Raw genomic sequence first — 19032 nt, 5'->3', positions numbered from 1 at the left:
TAGAGCGAAGCCCCGGCACGGTCGTCTGCACAACGCTGAGGGAGCTGACATGCTTCCTCGGCATCTCTTCCTGGTTCAGCGGCTCCGGCGCTGTGAGTGGCCGGAGCCGCGAGGACATCACTCCCGCGCATGAGTGCGGAAGTTTCACTTTCTGGCAAGATCCAGCAAGGAGCTCTGAAGGTCCCCTGGACCTACAGAGTGCATGTGCCGCAGACGTCAGCGGCTGCATGCAGGTTGAATATCTCCTAAACTGTGCAGGTTTAGGAGATATTAATTGTACCTACAGGTAAGCCTTTATTATAGGCTTACCTGTAGGTAAAAGTCAAATAGTGGAGTATACTACCGCTTTAAATTTTAATCATTTTTTTTACAAAAATAGAGCTTTTTTTTGGTGGCATTTAATCACCTTTGTTTTTTTTTGTATTTTTTGCTAAACAAAGACCAAAAACCCTATTTTCCATTCATCTGGAGGATCGGAACAGATAGGATCGGATGAAAACAAACAGGCGGTCCGTTTTCATCCGATCTCCCCATAGAGGAGAGCGGGGATCTGACAGGTCTGTCTCAGTACAGAGAGAAGAGATGAACCGGTCATCCGCCTGCTCAGCGGGGATCAGCAGATCGATCCCCGCTGAGCAAAACGGAGTCCGCTGGGCAGAAAGCCCGCGTGAAAGGACCCTATGGCAAGAATCCCTTTCCCCTCATTCCTGCACCCCCAGACTTAACGAGCAGATAACACTTGCAACATTGTGTTGTAGTGGGAACCGTTCACCACTACAGGTAAGGTTTAATTTTTATTTTCATCTGATTTTTGACTTACTATATTCATAAATAAATAGATATGATGCTTGCCCTTTCTGTGTTCCAATGCACGTATATTTATGTATATGTGTGCACATGACACCTGAGATAGATAGATTAAATAGATTAGATAGACAGACAGATCTATCACACACACACACACACACACTTATTATAGTCTCTATATCAATACGGATCTATAATGTCCCATAGTTTTTTTTTTCTACCTAAGTAAACCATTGGACTTATTTAATCTATTTAGATTTGGGAATAATATATATTTTTTATGATGTATATATTTCTACGATATGCTTATGGTCTTCTTTTTCTCCTGTTAGATATATGTGAGCTATATATTATACTCATGTTAAATGGTCCTGAAGAAGCGGGGGCTCCTGCGAAACACGTAGACAAACATACTATGTAACCGCTGATCAACTCGAGCTCTGTACCAGTTTTACTTTGTTACTCTATGTTTTACGGTATACCTAATGATGGGTTTCTCTGTTTTTAAATATGTGATTTAATAAAAATGTTGTAGAATCTTTTACATAAATCACAGTGTCGGTTCAGTTCTCAAAGGCATATTTAAAGTCCTGTTGCTCGTGTTTAGTTTTTTTTTTTTTTTTTTTATGTAACACTTGCAGTAGTTCTTTTCAGCTAAGAGCTTTTTTTGATTGTGTAAGGCTACATTCACATCTTGGCATTGCTATTACAGCTGTTTTTTCAGGCGTTTTTTGTGCAGGCGTTTTGAGATTGAATAGAGATCAATGGAAAACGCCTGTAATCTGCCCAAAAAGAAGCTCATGTACTTTTTTGAGCGTTGGGCGTTTTGCTCACAGCGTCAAAACGCTCAGATGTGAACAGGGGCCATTGAAATGAATAGGATTTGTCTTGTTGGGCGTTTTGAGAGCTGATCCTAGAGCAGAAAAACGCCCCAAAAACGCCCAAAACTCCTACATGTGAACGGAGCCTAACTGTTATGTACTTATTTATTTTTCTGTATGCAATTTACCTGTCCAGGTGTGGTGGTGCATATCCCCTGAGGAAGAACAATAAAACGGCGAAACATGTAGGGAATGCTACACCAGGACAAGCAACTACAATGAATCTACTATATGGATATTAAACATAAATTGTCCTTATGTTTTTTAAACAAATGTATAATTATCTCTATTGTTTTTGTTTAACAAAGTTATGAATACAATTTATTACATTTTAACATGTAATTTTGGATTGAGTTAGGCTCCTTTCATACTGTCCGTCCGTCGGACGGACTCCGTTTATCTCAGCGGGGGATCGATCTGCCGATCCCCCGCTGAGCAGAAGGATGAGAGCTGTTCTCTGCGCTGTGTGCGGAGACACAGCTGTCAGTTCCCCATACATCTCTATGGGGGAATCGGATGGGAAAGGACCGTCGGTCCGTTCTCATCTGATCCGTCTCCGCTGACATCCGTTGCCCCATTGGGATGTATAGGGGGACCGTTCAGATCCGCCAAAAAAACGGACAGGCGGATCTGAACGGTCCGCCTGTGTGAAAGAGCCCTTATTGGCACTTAAAAAAATACCAACTCATACAAAGAGCATTCCAAATGTGCTGTTCCAATTGAATTTGGGATGCGGTGCCCTTGAGACTTCCTCTGACAATTCTATCATGTCCACATTTAAAAATTCCTTTCTTTCCCTTTAGGATAACTTATCACGTTCCCTCTGTTATCAGCTGTAAAAGGAGCTCAGAGAGGAGGAGAAACAACAGAACACTGGTCTTCCCAGTGAATGGCTGTGCAGGGGGGAGGGGTGTCAGAAATCTGATCATTGGAGGAGAACAGACAGAGTTCTCAGCACAAGAGAACTGACCACACTGTGCTCTCTTGCCTAGTGTGGTCAGTTATTAGTAGGAAAGATGAGTGATGAGCTGGAACAACAGGGATTTCACACAAAGGAAGCAATACAATCAGAACAGGAGATTTAAAAAAAAAAACAAGTACATGGTACAGCAGACACATATTAGGAATATCAAAATGTTGGGTTTACATATGCTTTATGTCTTTTTTCTACCTGCTGATCCTGCCCACACCACATTTCCTGCCACTAACTATACTGTATCTATGGACAGAGTTGTCACTGTAGGACAGGACTACAGAAAACTTCCCCCCTCTCCTGATCTCCATAACACAAGGGGGAGGTTTTCTGCAGTTTACAGAATAATCAGGCCAGGGCTTGAGACACTGTAACGGGACTGTGATTTTTTTTTTTTTTTTTTAAGTAAAAGGTGCGATGTGGTATTCTACCGCAGCACCCTGCCTGGCACCACAAGCTGTGCAGACATGAATTAAGTGTCACTTTGGGGGTTATTTATTAGAGCTAGAGAGGGCAAAATGAGTCACAATTCTGCAGAGAAACCAATCAGCTTCCAGGTTTAATTAAACAAGCTGAGATTAGAAGCTGATTGGTTTCTCTGCAGAATTGTAATTAAATTTGCACTCAATAATTTTAGTTAATAAACCCCTTTGTGATACTCAGCCCTGGTTCACACTGGGGCCGTTTGAGTTCTGCTGAACCCACACAAGCTGCCATTTCAGTCCGACTTCGAGGGCGATTTCACAGACCTCAGTGCGGGTTCCTGCACAAATCTCTATGGAAATCACCAAAATCGCCAAAAGTAGTACAGAAACTACTTTTGGTAATTGGTGCGGTGCCGCAAAGTCAGCGTCGCACCGATTTGGACACTGCCATTGCCGGCAATTGCCTCTGATTAGACAGACCAATGTGAACGTGGGCTCAAATAAAGTTTATTAAAAAAATAAAAAAAAGTAAATGATGCGAAGTGCTAAAACGTGCATCTCAGCAGGCAGCGCTGTGAAAACGCAGCATCCAGCATGCAGGCAGTGTGGATGAGCACAAAGACTGTGGGAGTGATGTGCTGGCCATAGAAAGTGCCCAGGGCACCAATACCACCAGTACTGACCAGTTCCAGCAAGCCCCCATATGTGTGCCTGGCTGAGCTCTCCCCATTGATTGATGGCTCTTTCCAGGAAATGTCTGTGGTCTAGGCTGGAGCATGCTGTGAGGGATACACAACCCTGATTGGCAGAGCCCACATTCCAGCACTGTCTGGGGTGCAGGGTGAGGCCATTCCCCCCCCACCCCCTCCTAGGAGCATCCTATGTACAGACAACACTCACATAGTGCTTGTTGGGGCTGCGCCTCTTCTGAACGTCCTGCACATTCACTTGGACGATGCTTTTCCTGGGCATGGCTCCGCCGGGCTGCTTCTACACCGAGTCAGCAGATAGATAGGTAGGTAGGTAAGTGTGTGTGTGGTCCAGAACCTTCCACCACCCTCCAGTCCGGCCGGCGCTGCTCCCGACAATGAGTGGCCTGTGGAGCGGCACAGGAGCCAGGATCAGAGCCCCAGCTGCGCTCCTGATGTTCCTTTCTTTCTTCCCACTTTACCTCATCCCTCCCCTATGTAGGACGGCCTATTCCCGCCCACTCCCAGCAGGACGGCCCTCAGGAGCTGGGATACATCCCGGATAGCGGCTCTATCATATGCTCTGACTAAATGACTGACTGCTACCACAGGAGGATGCGGAGCCGCCTGTGACTGAGAGGGCGTAATGTATTTTTTTACATGGATGGAGGGTTTCCTCATTACCACACACACTCCTAACTCTGCCTCAGGACACTGGGGAACCGAACCTTTCCCTGCAGGGTAAAACTGTGCAATGGGCCCCCTTCACATATCCTGCAATGTGGAATCTCTCCCTGCCAGTGGCGGCTGGTGCTCAAATTTTTTTTTTGGGGGGGGCGTAAACAGAAAAATGTAATAGGCATTGCAGTGACCAGCATACATGCCCCCTTTCAATGTAGTGACCAGCATACATGCCCCCTTTCAATGTAGTGACCGGCATACATGCCCCCTTTCAATGCAGTGACCAGCATACATGCCCCCTTTCAATGCAGTGACCAGCGTACATGCCCCTTTCAATGCAGTGACCAGCGTACATGCCCCCTTTCAATGCAGTGACCGGCATACATGCCCCCTTTCAATGTAGTGACCGGCATACATGCCCCCTTTCAATGTAGTGACCGGCATACATGCCCCCTTTCAATGTAGTGACCGGCATACATGCCCCCTTTCAATGTAGTGACCGGCATACATGCCCCTTTCAATGCAGTGACCAGCATACATGCCCTCTTTCAATGCAGTGACCAGCGTACATGCCCCCTTTCAATGCAGGGACCAGCATACATGCCCCCTTTCAATGTAGTGACCAGCATACATGCCCCCTTTCAATGTAGTGACCAGCATACATGCCCCCTTTCAATGTAGTGACCGGCATACATGCCCCTTTCAATGCAGTGACCAGCATACATGCCCTCTTTCAATGTAGTGACCAGCGTACATGCCCCCTTTCAATGCAGGGACCAGCATACATGCCCCCTTTCAATGTAGTGACCAGCATACATGCCCCCTTTCAATGTAGTGACCAGCATACATGCCCCCTTTCAATGTAGTGACCGGCATACATGCCCCTTTCAATGCAGTGACCAGCATACATGCCCTCTTTCAATGTAGTGACCAGCGTACATGCCCCCTTTCAATGCAGGGACCAGCATACATGCCCCCTTTCAATGTAGTGACCAGCATACATGCCCCCTTTCAATGTAGTGACCGGCATACATGCCCCCTTTAAATGCAGTGACCAGCGTACATGACCCCTTTCAATGCAGAGGCCAGCGTACATGCCCCCTTTCAATGCAGTGACCAGTGTACATGCCCCCTTGCAATGCAGGGACCAGCATACATGCCCCCTTGCAATGCAGTGGCCAGCGTACATGCCCCCTTTCAATGCAGTGGCCAGCGTACATGCCCCCTTTCAATGCAGTGACCAGCGTACATGCCCCCTTTCAATGCAGGGACCAGCGTACATGCCCCCTTTCAATGCAGAGACCAGCGTACATGCCCCCTTTCAATGCAGGGACCAGCATACATGCCCCCTTTCAATGTAGTGACCAGCATACATGCCCCCTTTCAATGTAGTGACCGGCATACATGCCCCCTTTAAATGCAGTGACCAGCGTACATGAGCCCTTTCAATGCAGGGACCAGCGTGCATGCCCCCTTACACTGCAGGGACCAGCGTACATGCCCCCTTTCAATGTAGTGACCAGCATACATGCCCCCTTTCAATGTAGTGACCGGCATACATGCCCCCTTTAAATGCAGTGACCAGCGTACATGAGCCCTTTCAATGCAGGGACCAGCGTGCATGCCCCCTTACACTGCAGGGACCAGCGTACATGCCCCCTTTCAATGCAGGGACCAGCGTACATGCCCCCTTTCAATGCAGGGACCAGCGTACATGCCCCCTTTCAATGCAGAGACCAGCGTACATGCCCCCTTTTAATGCAGGGACCAGCGTACATGCCCCCTTTCAATGCAGGGACCAGCATACATGCCCCCTTTCAATGCAGTGACCAGCGTACATGCCCCCTTTCAATGCAGTGACCAGCGTACATGCACCCTTTCAATGTAGTGACCAGCATACATGCCCTCTTTCAATGCAGAGGCCAGCGTACATGCCCCCTTGCAATGCAGGGACCAGCATACATGCCCCCTTGCAATGCAGTGGCCAGCGTACATGCCCCCTTTCAATGCAGTGACCAGCGTACATGCCCCCTTTCAATGCAGGGACCAGCGTACATGCCCCCTTTCAATGCAGGGACCAGCGTACATGCCCCCTTTCAATGCAGTGATCAGCGTACATGCCCCCTTTCAATGCAGTGACCAGCGTACATGCCCCCTTTCAATGTAGTGACCAGCGTACATGCACCCTTTCAATGTAGTGACCAGCATACATGCCCTCTTTCAATGCAGAGGCCAGCTTACATGCCCCCTTTCAATGCAGTGACCAGTGTACATGCCCCCTTGCAATGCAGGGACCAGCATACATGCCCCCTTGCAATGCAGTGGCCAGCGTACATGCCCCCTTTCAATGCAGTGACCAGCGTACATGCCCCCTTTCAATGTAGTGACCAGCGTACATGCCCCCTTTCAATGCAGGGACCAGCGTACATGCCCCCTTTCAATGCAGGGACCAGCGTACATGCCCCCTTTCAATGCAGTGACCAGCGTACATGCCCCCTTTCAATGCAGTGACCAGCGTACATGCCCCCTTTCAATGCAGTGACCAGCGTACATGCCACTTTCAATGCAGTGACCAGGGTACATGCCCCCTTTCAATGCAGGGACCAGCGTACATGCCCCCTTTCAATGCAGTGACCAGTGTACATGCCCCCTTTCAATGCAGTGACCAGCGTACATGCTCCTTTTCAATGCAGTGACCAGCGTACATGCCCCTTTCAATGCAGTGGCCAGCGTACATGCCCCTTTCAATGCAGTGGCCAGCGTACATGCCCCCTTTCAATGCAGTGACCAGCGTACATGCCCCCTTCAATGCAGTGTGCATCCCCCCCCCCCCCCCGAGACCAGTGCACTTACCTGGAGCAGCCACAGTGGTGCCTTCTCTTCAGTTTCCCGGTGGCAGCTTCTCTGTCTTCAATCCCCCGGCATCTCCACGAGTCCACCCGCTCCTGCCTCCTCCTCGGCCAATGGCATGGGGTATCCCTTGCGGCCAATCAGGAGGAGGATCCGTGTTACAATAGCGAATTTTCATTCGCTGTTGTCACACAATGGGTGGGCTCGGGACGCACTGCTCTGCGCCCCGGGTCCACCCTTTGCATTGCCCTATTAGAGCCTCTGGCTCTAATCAGGTGATGCCAAAAAAAAAAAAAGCCCCATTGAACTCCATGTATCCGGCGCCTCTGCATGCAGATTAGGGGGCCAGACGTATGGATAGGGCGGGGCAGCGCCCCTGCGCCCCCAACGCACCAGCCGCCACTGATCCCTGCATGGTAAAAAGGCTTTACTATACTATGGGCCCCCTTCACATCTTTGCAGTATCCTGCAATGTGGACTCTTTCCCTGGATGGTAAAAGGGCTTTACTATATTATGGGCCCCCTTCACATCTATGCAGTATCCTGCAATGTGGAACCTCTCCCTGCATGGTAAAAGGGCTTGACTATACTATGGGCCCCCTTCACATCTTTTCAGTATCCTGCAATGTGGAACCTCTCCCTGCATGGTAAAAGGGCTTTACTATACTATGGGCCCCCTTCACATCTATGCAGTATCCTGCAATGTGGAAACTCTCCCTGCATGGTGAAAGGGCTTTACTATACAATGGGCTCCCTTCACATCTATGCAGTTTTCTGCAATGTGGAACCTTTCCCTGCATGGTATAAGAGCTTTATTATACTATGAGCGCCCTTCACATCTATGCAGTATCCTGCAATGTGGAACATTTCCCTGCATGGTAAAATTAATTTACTATACAATGAGCCCCCTTCATATTTATGCAGTATCCTGCAATGTGGAACCTTTCCTTGCATGGTGAAAGGGCTTTACTATACTATGGGCCCCCTTCACATCTATGCAGCTTCTGGCAATGTGGAACATTTCCCTGCATGGTAAAATTAATTTGCTATACTATGAGCCCCCTTCATATCTATGCAGTATCCTCCAATGTGGAACCTCTCCCTGTATGGTAAAAGGGCTTTACTATACGATGGGCCCCTTCACATCTATGCAGTATCTTGCAATTTGGGACCTCTCCCTGCATGGTAAAAGGGCTTTACTATATTATGGGCCCCCTTCACATCTATGCAGTATTCTGCAATGTGGGACCTCTCCCTGCATGGTAAAAGGACTTAACTATACTATGGGCCCCCTTCACATCTATGCAGTATCCTGCAATGTGGAACCTCTGCCTACATGGTAAAAGGACTTTACTATACTATGGGCCCCCTTCACATCTTTACAGTATCCTGCAATGTGGAACCTCTGCCTGCATGGTAAAAGGACTTTACTATACTTTGGGCCCCCTTCACATCTTTGCAGTATCCTGCAATGTGGACTCTTTCCCTGCATGGTAAAAGGGCTTTACTATATTATGGACCCCCCTCACATCTATGCAGTATCCTGCAATGTGGAACATCTCCCTGCATGGTAAAAGGGCTGTACTATACTATGGGACCCCTTCACATCTATGCAGTATCCTGCAATGTGGAACCTTTTCCTGCATGGTAAAAGGGCTTTACTATAATATGGGCCCCTTCACATCTATGCAGTATCCTGCAATGTGGGACCTTTCCCTGCATGGTAAAAAGGCTTTACTATACTATGGGCCCCCTTCACATCTATGCAGTATCCTGCAATGTGGGACCTCTCCCTGTATGGTAAAAGGGCTTTCCTAACAGCGCCTGCGCAGGGTATTGAGTCCCTGACATTGCCCCCCCCCCTTAAGGGCAACCTCCGGGTGCCCAAAAGGTTCCTTTTGTGGGGATGGTTGCGGAAGAAATTCCGGATTAATTCCTGGGCTTGGAAATTATGTACCGGTTCCCAGGAATTTTCTTCGGGGCCGTAGCCCCTCCACTTAACCAGGAATTGTAGCTGGTTCCTCCGCCTTCTGCAGTCTAGGATGGCCTCCACCTCAAATTCTTCGTCCCCATTGATGGTGACAGGAGCAGGTGGTTCCGAACTTCTACCAGGAAAGGAATCAGGTACTGCAGGTTTCAAGAGTGAAACGTGGAAGACTGGATGGATCTTGAGGGAATCGGGAAGTGTCAATTCGTAAGATACCTCATTTAATTTTCTCCTCACAGGGAACGGGCCAATAAACTTGGGTGCCAGTTTTTTGGAAGGGCATGCCAATCGGAGATTGGTGGTGGCTAACCATACCAGGTTGCCAGGCTGGAGAACCAACTCACCTCTCCTTCTTTTGTCAAAGAACTCTTTATTGGAGCTCTGAGCCTTGGTCATGGCATCCTGTAAGATTTTGTTGTTCTCCACAAGGAACTCCAAGATATCCCAGACTGCTGGCACTGTAGGTTCAGGAATAAAGCAGGGCAAGAAAGATGGGTGAAACCCGTAGATAGCATAGAATGGGGACTGACCTGTAGCCGAGTGTTTGGCGTTATTGTATGCGAACTCTGCTGATGGTAGTAGCGAGACCCAGTCCTCTTGAACAAAGGTGGTGAAGCATCAGATATATTGCTCGAGGGTCTGGTTGGTCCTCTCAGTCTGCCCGTTAGTCTGGGGATGGTATGCGGAGGACATTGACAGCTTGATTTTCAGTGAATCACATAAAGCTCTCCAGAAGCGAGAAGTAAATTGGACACCTCTATCCGACACAATGTTCATTGGGACCCCGTGAAGTCTTACAATTTCTCTGATGAAGACCTGCGCCGTCTCAAGCGCGGAGGGTGTACCTCTTAGTGGTATGAAGTGAACCATTTTCGACAGACGGTCTACTACCACAAAGATTGCAGAATAACCGTCTGATGAAGGAAGTTCCACGATGAAATCCATGGCAATCATCTTCCATGGTCTGTCAGGGACTGGTAGTGGTCTGAGCAGGCCCCATGCTTTATTTCGGGTTGCCTTGCTTCGTGTGCAAACAGTACAGGAGGAAACATATTGTTTACAACACTTCTCCAAGTCGGGCCACCAGAACGTGCGCTGCACAAGATCCAGGGTCTTATGGATCCCGAAATGACCAGCCATCGGGTGGTCATGACAGTCCTAGGATGAACACACGAGCACTTTCTGGAACGAAAATTTGATCCCCTCTCCATAGCAGTCCATTTCTGGGTATCAGTATAGTTCCAGCAGGATGGTGAGCATTTACTGTGGCTTGTCTCAGAATGGTAAGAAGGTCAGACTGTAATAGCAGAAAGTTACCTTGGGTTAAGATGGTGTCAGGTACAATGATTTCTTTAGAACTGTCGTACATTCGAGAGAGAGCATCGGGTTTCGTATTCTTGGAACCCGGTCGGTACGTTATATGGAACGTAAATCTGGAAAAAAAAAGTGCCCACCTTGCTTGGCGAGGTCTCAGGCGTTTGGCCGTCCTCAAATACTCCAGGTTCTTATGATCCGTGAAGATGAGTATGGGATGTGCCGCCCCTTCCAATAGATACCTCCACTCCTCCAGGGCGGTCTTGATGGCAAGGAGCTCCCGATCCCCTACATCATAGTTCCTCTCCACAGGAGAAAGCTTATGGGAGAAGTAAGCTACCGGATGAATCAGGTCCTTGAGACCTTGACGCTGGGAGATGACTGCTCCTACTGCGATTTCCGAGCGTCAACTTCGAGGATGTAAGGCAGGACGGGATCTGGGTGGCTGAGGATAGGAGCAGAAGTAAACAGCTCCTTCAGGGCTGTAAATGCGACTTGCGCTTCGGGAGACCAGTGGAAGCGGGTAACTTGTTTGGTGACCAGGGTAATAGGGGCGATGATAGAAGAGAACCCCTTGATAAATTTCCTGTAGAAATTTGCAAATCCTATGAAACGCTGAATCCCCTTTTTGTCGACCGGTGTGGGCCAATCCAGGATGGCGGAGACCTTCTGAGGGTCCATTTTGACCCCTTCAGAGGAGATTATTAACCCGAGGAATTGGATACTCTGCTGTTCAAATTCGCATTTCTCGGGTTTTGCGTAGAGCCTGTGTAGCCGGAGTCGGTGAAGTACCTTTTTAACGTGTTCTCGGTGATGGGCCAGGGAGGAAGAGAAGACCAAGATATCGTCCAGGTAGACAATTACAAAGATGTCCAGATAGTCTCTGAATATGTCGTTGACGAAGTGCTGGAAGGTGGCCGGGGCATTGCAGAGCCCGAAAGGCATCACCAAATATTCATAATGCCCGAATCGGTGCGGAATGCTGTCTTCCATTCGTCCCCCTCCCTAATACGGACCAAATTGTAGGCTCCCCGTAGGTCCAGTTTGGTGAATACGGAGGCGGTTCTTAGTCTCTGGAAGAGTTCAGGAATCAAGGGTAGGGGGTACCGGTTTTTGACCGTAATTTTATTTAACTCACGGTAGTCCACACATGGTCGGAGTGAATGGTCTTTTTTCTCCACAAAAAAGATCCCAGCTCCTGCCAGAGAAGTAAAGGGTCAGATGAATCCCTTCTCTAGATTCTCCGTCACATAGTCTTTAAGGGTACCCAATTCTCGTTCCGATAAAGGAAAGATACGTCTGAAAGGGATCTCGGCCCCCAGAAGCAATTCAATTGGACAATCATAGGGGCGGTGGGGGGGTAAGGTCTCAGCCCCCTGTTTACTGAAGACATCCAAGTATTTGTGATAAGATACTGGGACAGAGGAACGTATCTCCTTATCAGCGTCCATACAGAGTAGGGTGCTAGGAGCACTATGGCGTACTGGCAGGCAATGATTCTGGCAGTAAGGAGACTGGAACTTGACGTCTCCAGAAGTCCAATTAATCTGCGGGTTGTGCGCCTGCAACCAGGGTAACCCCAGAATAACGGGAAACAAGGGAGAAGAGATGGCTTTCAGGCACAACAACTCCTTGTGCCCTTCGAGAGTGGCCACAGGCAATGGAGGGGTTTCTAGGGTAACTGGCCCAGACTTGATGTGGGACCCATCCGCTAGGAAGATGGAGAGTCCCTGCGACTTGGGTCGAAGTGGGATGCGTTGATGGGCAGCAAAGGTAAGGTCAATGAAGCAGCTGCATGCCCCGGAATCAATAATAGCGGTGACCGGGACCAGGCCTTCTGGGAACTGGAACGAGATAGAGAGAGCCAGGTGAGTGGTATTGTTGACAGAAACTGGATAACTTGAGGGGGATATAGAAAGACACTTACGCATCTTTGCTGGGCATGAGCGTACAAAGTGTCCGGCCTCTCCGCAGTACAGACACAGGTTGTTCTGACGTCGTCGTGAGCGTTCTTCTGTTGATAAGGAAGGACGCATAAGCCCAGGTTGCATCGGCTCTGACGTATCCGATTCAGAAGTAACGGGATTAAGAACCCATGGCAACATCCAGACTGGACAGGTCTGCTGCTGTAATGTTCTGGTACCTCTGGTACCCTTGTTCCCTATTTCTCTCTTACTAAATTGCGTCCCATCTTGTTATCCAAGAGACGCATACACCTTTAAGACCGGATGACATCATTGCTGAGCGCCGCTATGAGCGGCTATTTCAATCGCCGGCTTTCTCTCACTCATTGCTCGTTCAAACCACATGTTCACCGCACCTTCTCCTGTGAAATCGGAGCTGCTGACATTTCCCTTGCTGAACTGAAGCCGGAACCTCGCTGCTGATCCGTATCTCGCTACGGGATCACCTCTCTCTAATGGACACTGTTACTACTAACCTATCTAAGTGATAAGTACCCCACAGGGGATTCCTTACTAACCAATCTCCTACTGTCATCTACTGCAATTACCAGGACTATCTGTATCTATCTATTCACTATCATCTGCATAGACTGTTAGCTCTTGGGACTACCTTCAACTATCTCTGCACTAGGTTACTCTGCCTAAGTATACTCCATCTGTGTCCTCTTACCATCTGCACTATACTTGACATCAGAACCTATCTGCTTTACCATCACCTGCAACTCTCCTAATACTACTCCTAGTGCTCACCATACAATAGCCTGTCTCCCATCTATACATTCTCATATATTCTATCCCTCCATTAAACATCTGATTGAGTATATGTATATTGCATAACAGGCTGTGCACTGTGATGAAGTCCTGAGAGTTGGATATGTTTGTTCAACAGAATCTCTACAAGGCTACTGAGTGTAATAATTCTGCAGCTGTAAATCCATCCACTAACAAAAACGCATGAACGTTACAGATTGAACGAGCCCTTAAAAAAATATGGATTCAGCAGAATTACCCACTCATGTACTACAATTAAAACAGCAAGTAGATGCATTGATCCTTGCGCTTACAGAGGTACAAAACGAAAATCAGACCTTGAGACAGCAGGTTGGCCGTCTCACACAGCTTTCTGCTGCTCAGCCCCGTGAGCCTAAGATAAACCCTCCTCTAGTGTTTTCTGGTGATCGGAGCAAATTTCGTGAATTTAAAAACGCATGTCGATTGCTTTTTTTGTTAAAACCTCTAACCTACACCACTGACCAAATTAAGGTTTGTACCGTCATCTCCTATTTAACGGGTGAACCCCGGGCCTGGGCAGACGCTCTCTTTGAAAAGGATGATCCACTCCTTAATTCTTACCCTTTATTCCTAGCACAACTTGCTAGTTTATATGAAGACCCCAATAAGCAGAGTACCGCTGATACCCAATTACGGGCCTTAAAACAAGGAAGGAGACCTGTTGAAGATTTCGTGGCAAATTTTAAAAGATGGTCCCCTGAGTCAGGGTGGAACGACACATGTTTGCGAACGCAGTTTAGACTCGGCCTATCTGAGGCCGTTAAAGACGAGCTCGCCCGAGCGGATTTACCTGGCACTCTAGAGGGACTGATACAGACCAGTATCAATATTGACAGACGACTATGAGAAAGAAAGGCTGAGAAGATGGGCTCACCATTTTCCAGTCCTTCTCGGATGTTGCCTGCTGATCCTACCCCTCCGCAGAAAAGAGGGTGAGTGTTCAAATGTCTTGCTAGGGGGACTCACAACTTCCTTTTCTAATCCTTATCTTTTTGTTCATTTAACATTGCAGTGGGACCAAACTAGGATCACCACCAAGGCTATGATCGACACAGGATCTTGTGGAAACTACATTGACATTTGTTTTGTCTCCCTTAATAAAATACCTATTGTTTCAAAATCCAAACCTGTCTCCGTTAGTTTTATTAACGGTACCCCTTTATCCTCTGGTCCTATCACCAGTCAGACACAGGCACTCCTTGTAACTGCTGACGAGTCTCATGTGGAGACCACCACCTTTGATGTATTAACTTCACCACATTTTCCAATCATTTTGGGACTTCCCTGGTTACACATACATCAACCAATCATCGATTGGAAAACAAGAACGCTAGCCTTCTCTTCTCACTATTGTGAAATGACATGTAATCTCCCCACATATGATAGGATCCTGTCTGTAGTGCCGGATGACATTATACCCAAGTGTTATCAGGATTTATCGGAGGTTTTCCTTGAGAAAAACGCTCAAATGCTACCTCCCCATAGGGACTATGATTGTTGTATCGATCTACTCCCTAATAGCAAGTTGCCTTTCGGACATGTTTATCCTCTCTCACAGGATGAACTCTCTCATCTTAAGGAGTATCTGGATGAGAACTTGGCAAAAGGATTCATCCGACCTTCTACTTCCTCCACCGCTGCTGGACTCTTCTTTGTCCGCAATAAGGATTCTAGCCTTAGGCCTATCATTGATTTCAGACAATTAAATGCCATTACAATAAAGGATCGTTATCCTTTACCTCTTATTCCTGAACTTATCGAACAGGTGCGTGGAGCTTCTTTCTTTTCAAAATTGGACCTAAAAGGGGCATACAATTTAATTTGAATCCGTAAAGGGGATGAATGGAAGACGGCATTCAGAACCAGATACGGACTGTTTGAGTACCTTGTAATGCCATTTGGGCTATGTAATGCTCCCGCAGCCTTCCAACGGTTTATAAATGAGATATTCAGAGACTTGCTTGATGTTTGTGTTGTAGTATATTTGGACAATATACTTATCTATTCTCATTCCTTACCTGAGCACATAAAACATGTGAGACTTGTGTTGTCAAGGCTACTTGCACATAACTTATAGGTTAAATCAAAAAAATGTTTGTTTCATAAAGAGGAAGTACTATTCCTAGGATATATTATATCAAAAAATGGAATTAAAATGGACATGAGCAAAATATCCTGCATTCTGGATTGGCCTGTGCCAACCACTCGCAAAGCATTACAAAGGTTCCTAGGATTCTCTAACTACTATAGGAAATTCATTAAGAACTTCTCTGCGATTGTGAAACCTCTCACACAACTCACAAGCACAAAGAAACCATTTAATTGGTCAACAGAAGCAAATGGAGCATTCTGTCTACTGAAATCAAGCTTTACTACTGCCCCCATACTATTCCATCCAGACCCATCCCTTCAATACATCTTGGAGGTAGATGCGTCAAATATGGCAGTAGGAGCAGTTCTCTCACAACGACCAACAAACACCTCACCTCTTCACCCAGTTGCTTTCTTCTCAAAGTCATTAAGCAGCCCCGAGGTGAACTACCCAGTAGGTGAGAAGGAGTTACTAGCCATAAAACTGGCGTTAGAGAATTGGCGACATCTACTTGAGGGCACTCAATTGCCAATCCTAATATATACTGATCACAAAAACCTTCAATACCTTCAGACTAATAGAACTCTTTCCCACCGGCAGGTACGGTGGTCGTTATTCTTCCTGAGATTAAATTTTTTAGTGACTTACACGCCCGCAGACAAAAATAAAAAAGCGGATGCACTTTCACGACTAGCCGAGAAAGATTGTACCGAGGTTCCCTCAGTTCCTATAATACCACTTGAACGTATTATCGGTGTCGTTCGCTCCCTGAAGGAAGAGATTTTGCACAGCATAGGACTGGACTCACCTCCACCACAACTAACTACTGACGCAGAAGGCTTACTCTACTACAACGATAAATTATACATACCCCCTACTATGCGAACCAAGATCTTGGAATTGTCGCATGATGTACCTATGGCAGGACATATGGGTATGACTAAAACTTTCAATCTACCACTAGGCAGTTTTGGTGGCCAGACATGAAGACAACCATCGGGGTTACTTTGTAGTTTACCGATACCCCAGGTTCCGTGGGAAGTGGTATCCGTAGACTTCATAGTGGAACTACCACCTTCCAAAGGATTCAACACCATCTTGGTGTCAGTGGACCATCTGACCAAGATGGCACATTTCACTCCTATCCGAAAACTACCTTCATCCAAACAAACAGCGGAATTGCTTGTGAAACATGTCTTTAAGTTACATGGTATTCCAAAAACACTGCTGTCTGACCGTGGTTCACAATTCATCTCAAAGTTTTGGCTAGCTCTATGTCAGATACTACGAATAGAGCGTAAACTTACATCTCCCTACCACCCTCAGACCAACGGACAGAGAGAGTTAACCAGTGCATTGAACAGTATCTGCGTTGCTATACTTCGTATCTACAGGACGATTGGGCAGATCTCCTCCCGCTAGCGGAATTCGCCTATAACAACGCGACTCATAGCACTACTAAACAAAGTCCATTTTACCTAAATTATGGGTTTCATCCCACACTCCTTCCTCCATGTATCTTGCCATCAAGTAATCCAGTGGCATCTGATTATCTTGCCCAGATAAAGGATTCTCTGGGATTACTCAACAATACCATATCTCATGCTCATAGCCAACAAAAGAAGTACTACGACCTCCGTAGGAAACCCTCTCCCCAATATGCCATTGGGGATCTTGTTTGGCTTTCTACAAAAAATCTGAGATTAAAAATCCCTAGTAAAAAAACTTGGACCTCTATTTCTGGGACCTTTCCCAATAGAGAAGCTTATCGGAAAAGCTGCAGTACAACTCACATTACCAACGGACCTCAAGATACATCCCATCTTCCATGTGTCGCTACTGAAGCCCCATGTTCCTAACCAAGGAATAAGGCCTACTATCTCACCTCCACCTCCTGTACAAGTGGAAGGTGGAGAAGAATTTGAGATAAAAGAGATTTTGGATTCCCGTTTCCATAGAAGAAGACTCCAGTATCTTGTACGATGGAAGAACTATGGGCCCCAAGATGACACCTGGCTGGATACCTCCGATATACATGCCCCTAGACTAATTCGCAATTTCCACTCGAAATATCCAGAAAAACCAGTTCTAGAGGCCTTCCGGAGCCGGCCTTAAGGGGGGGGGGGGTACTGTAATGTTCTGGTACCTCTTGTACCCTTGTTCCCTATTTCTCTCTTACTAAATTGCGTCCCATCTTGTTATCCAAGAGACGCATACACCTTTAAGACCGGATGACATCATTGCTGAGCGCCGCTATGAGCGGCTATTTCAATCGCCGGCTTTCTCTCACTCATTGCGCGTTCAAACCACATGTTCACCGCACCTTCTCCTGTGAAGTCGGAGCTGCTGACATTTCCCTTGCTGAACTGAAGCCGGAACCTCGCTGCTGATCCGTATCTCGCTACGGGATCACCTCTCTCTAATGGACACTGTTACTACTAACCTATCTAAGTGATAAGTACCCCACAGGGGATTCCTTACTAACCAATCTCCTACTGTCATCTACTGCAATTACCAGGACTATCTGTATCTATCTATTCACTATCATCTGCATAGACTGTTAGCTCTTGGGACTACCTTCAACTATCCCTGCACTAGGTTACTCTGCCTAAGTATACTCCATCTGTGTCCTCTTACCATCTGCACTATACTTGACATCAGAACCTATCTGCTTTACCATCACCTGCAACTCTCCTAATACTACTCCTAGTGCTCACCATACAATAGCCTGTCTCTCATCTATACATTCTCATATATTCTATCCCTCCATTAAACATCTGATTGAGTATATGTATATTGCATAACAGGCTGTGCACTGTGATGAAGTCCTGAGAGTTGGATATGTTTGTTCAACAGAATCTCTACAAGGCTACTGAGTGTAATAATTCTGCAGCTGTAAATCCATCCACTAACAAAAACGCATGAACGTTACAGCTGCGTGGACCTCTCTGCTTTACGCTCACGGAGCCGGCGGTCTATCTGTATGGCCAGGGTGATTAATGCCTCCAAGGTCTCGGGTATACCCACTCGGGCCAGTTCATCTTTCAAGTTTTCTGAAAGACCCAGGCGGAACTGATGTCACAAGGCTGCGTCGTTCCAGTGAGTGTCCGTACTCCAACGCCTGAAGTCAGTGACGTAATCCTCTACGGCCCTGTTGAAGTGAAGTGAGTGCGGTTTCTGCGGTAGCAGTGCGCTGCGGGTCTTCGTATAACTGCGCCATTGCGTTAAAGAAACCCGTCATGGAGTCCAGCTGGTTACTGCGCTCTTCAAGCAGGTGGTGAGCCCAGGACTGAGGTTCACCTTGAAGCAGGGATATGATGAACCCCACTTTGGTTGCTTCCAAGGAGAAGGTTCGGGGTTGCAGGGAGAAGTACAGCTCGCAGGCATTGCGGAAGGCTCTAAACTTGCTCCGATCCCCAGAAAACCTTTCCGGCGTAGGGACCCTTGGCTCAGGAGGCAGCAACACCACCGTCGGACCGGAGGGAGCCATGGAAGCAGCAGAAACTGTAGGGTCTGTGGAGGGGGTTAGGGACTGAACACGCCCCTCCAGCTGGGTATAGCCCTCTTGCAGGGACTT

The 19032-nt window shown here is 47.3% G+C and overlaps 1 protein-coding gene across 1 annotated transcript in view; it reads right to left on the bottom strand.

Moving 5' to 3' along the window:
* Positions 1 to 4288, bottom strand: part of SH3PXD2B (SH3 and PX domains 2B) — a 273034-nt gene extending 268746 nt beyond the window's left edge. Inside the window, exon 1 of the mRNA XM_082256749.1 lies at positions 3987 to 4288. Coding sequence (XP_082112875.1) covers positions 3987 to 4058 — 72 coding nt within the window. The 5' untranslated portion in view covers positions 4059 to 4288. The remainder of the gene's footprint in view (positions 1 to 3986) is intronic.
* Between the last annotated feature and the right edge of the window lie 14744 nt (positions 4289 to 19032).

The sequence above is a fragment of the Pelophylax lessonae genome (genome assembly GCF_965119305.1).
Source record: "Pelophylax lessonae genome assembly, chromosome: 4".
Taxonomy (NCBI): Eukaryota; Metazoa; Chordata; class Amphibia; order Anura; family Ranidae; genus Pelophylax; species Pelophylax lessonae.
Note: the sequence above shows the minus strand (reverse complement) of the source record. Positions and strands in the feature narration are given on the sequence as shown.